General features: G+C 43.8%; 1 protein-coding gene across 1 annotated transcript; it reads left to right on the plus strand.

Annotated features, from left to right (window-relative positions):
• The first annotated feature begins 1,167 nt into the window (after positions 1-1,167).
• On the plus strand, positions 1,168-2,163 carry LOC149243018 (uncharacterized). Its single transcript, XM_089371101.1, has one exon. It carries the CDS (start codon positions 1,168-1,170, stop codon positions 2,161-2,163), a length of 996 nt encoding a protein of 331 aa, XP_089227227.1.
• Positions 2,164-2,387: the final 224 nt, after the last annotated feature.

Raw genomic sequence — 2,387 nt, forward strand, 5'->3', positions numbered from 1 at the left:
TAAAGGCTTCTTCACTGCTACCTTTACCTTTCTGGAGGACAAAGTGCGTATCTTCGAGGGTGGCCCATATTTCTTCAACTCAATCGGCCTGTACCTGCATGATTGGGTTGAGAGGTTCAATCCAGATAAGGAAGACTTCAACTGGGCTCCAGTATGGATCTGAATGTACTCTCTTCCCTTGGAATACTAGAACGAGGAAACCCTAAAGGACATAGGTAACAGCCTGGGGGTCTTCATCAAGGTCACTGAGGAAACAAAATGCCGAAGATACACCTCATATGCCCGAATCTGTGTTCACATGCATCTCGCCAAAGCTCTAACTGACTCGGTAAGCTTATTTCATGATGATTATGAATGGGTTCAAACAATAGACTACGAGCATGTTCCCTTTCGCTGTAGGAAGTGCCATGAACATGGCCATCTCTTCAGGGATTTCCCTCTAAATCTGCAGCCCAAAACCCCTATCACAGAGGCAAGCAAAGATGCTAAGGGGTTCACAAAATTTCCAAGTAGAAGAAGGCATGCTAAGAAACACTCAATGGATCCTGAAAATCTCAAGAAACCCATTACTCGGAACAGTTTTGAAATCCTGACTTCCAAGAACAGCATGGAGGACAACCTCTCAATCCCCCCCTCGGATCCATATCCTTCGTCTCCCCCTCATACGCCCAAGTCTACAGATCCCCTCTAGGCCTCTGAATCCATCATCACCCCCGCCTCCACCTCCAATGCAAATAAAGACAAAGACACAGCTATACAATCTTCTAACATGGAGATAGATGCAGCTCTAGCACTAAGCATGCAACAGCATTCAAAGGAGGAAGAACAGAATACACCGATACACATGGAGGAGGCACCAGAAAGTGTGGATCTGGCGAGTCTGGACATACTCAAGCTGGAAGTAGCATGCAAACAGAAGGAATTCAGCGCTATACACTCTCGGGAAATTGAAAGACTAGAAGAAGTTTTAACCAGAGCACAACACAACAAATATCTTGGTATTCAAGCAGGCAGTCCTTGGGACGGGAAAAAAATCTTGAAGGAGACGAAGAAACATGGATGCAAAACAGATCTGTAGAGGACTATCATTATCGGAGAAATGCAGGTGGATTCTAGTAGATTCCCCAAGCTAACCAAGTTTTACAAAACTCTTCGCCATTGTTCCCCATGAAGCTCGTCTCATGGAATGTACGAGGGCTCAATGGCTCTGCAAAACACAGGATGATTAAAAAAATGATCCAGCAAGACAAGCCTTCAATAATTTACCTTCAAGAAACAAAATGCAATAGTACAGTTCTGGAAAAAATACTAAATAAAGCCTGGCCGGGGTGTCGTTCAGTCTCAGTGGATGCTTCTGGAGCTTCTGGAGGGCTCGCAATCATATGGAATCCTCAAGAGCTCTACCTTCATGACTTCCATGCCTCTCACTTCTTCATTCAGACTACCTTCCACCTAATCGGAACCAATATCCACGGTCATCTATCCAATGTGTATTTTCCGCAAGAATTACAAAAAAAACTGGATCTGCTTGATACTATTTCAGAGCTCAACTCTGACAGGTGCTTTCCCCTCTGGATCTGTGGGGGTGATTTCAATATCATCACCTCTTTGGAGGAAAAGTCTGGTGGACGATCGAGGCTGGATGAAGATAGTCACGGCTTCAAAGACTTCATCCACAGAAATCAATTAATGGACCTACAGACTTCCAATGGCACTTATACATGGACCAATAAAAGAAGGGGTTCACAGCAGATAGCCTCCAGACTGGATCGATTTCTCATGTCAGACAACGCTATTCACATGGGGGGGGACTTTCATGCCTCCATCTTGCCTCAAGTAGGTTATGATCACTGGCCCATAATGTTACAATGGTCGCGTCCGGGTGCCAGGAGCAACAGACCCTTTTGCTTCGAATCTTTTTGGTTTTCAGATCCTAATTTCAAAGATGTTGTGATCGATGCTTGGAAATCTGTCAATCCCCCAGAAGGAGCCAAAATGTTCCACTTTCAACAAAAGTTAAAATATCTCAAACAAGCGCTCAAATCCTGGAATCGCTTTCAGTTTGGAAATATTTTCGACCATCAGAAAATATTGGAGGAGCAAATGAACACATTGCAACAATGCATCATCTATGAAGGCAGAACTGAAGACTATGCGCAATAGGAGAAGTCACTCTTAACCAAGATTGAAATACGTTGGAAACAAGAAGAAACACTGTGGCGTCAAAAATCCAAGGTCAGATGGCTCAAGGATGGAGAGAAAAATACCAAATTCTTTCACAGAACCATAGTTCAAAGGAGAATGCACAATTACATCGCCTTCATCAACAATAAGCAAGGAGAACGTCTGGAAGTGCATGAAGAAATGGAACAAGAATTCAAAGAGCA

Source organism: Pinus tabuliformis, chromosome 8 (assembly GCF_031772625.1).
Source record: "Pinus tabuliformis cultivar Carrire ecotype Pingquan chromosome 8, CPIR1, whole genome shotgun sequence".
Classification (NCBI taxonomy): domain Eukaryota; kingdom Viridiplantae; phylum Streptophyta; class Pinopsida; order Pinales; family Pinaceae; genus Pinus; species Pinus tabuliformis.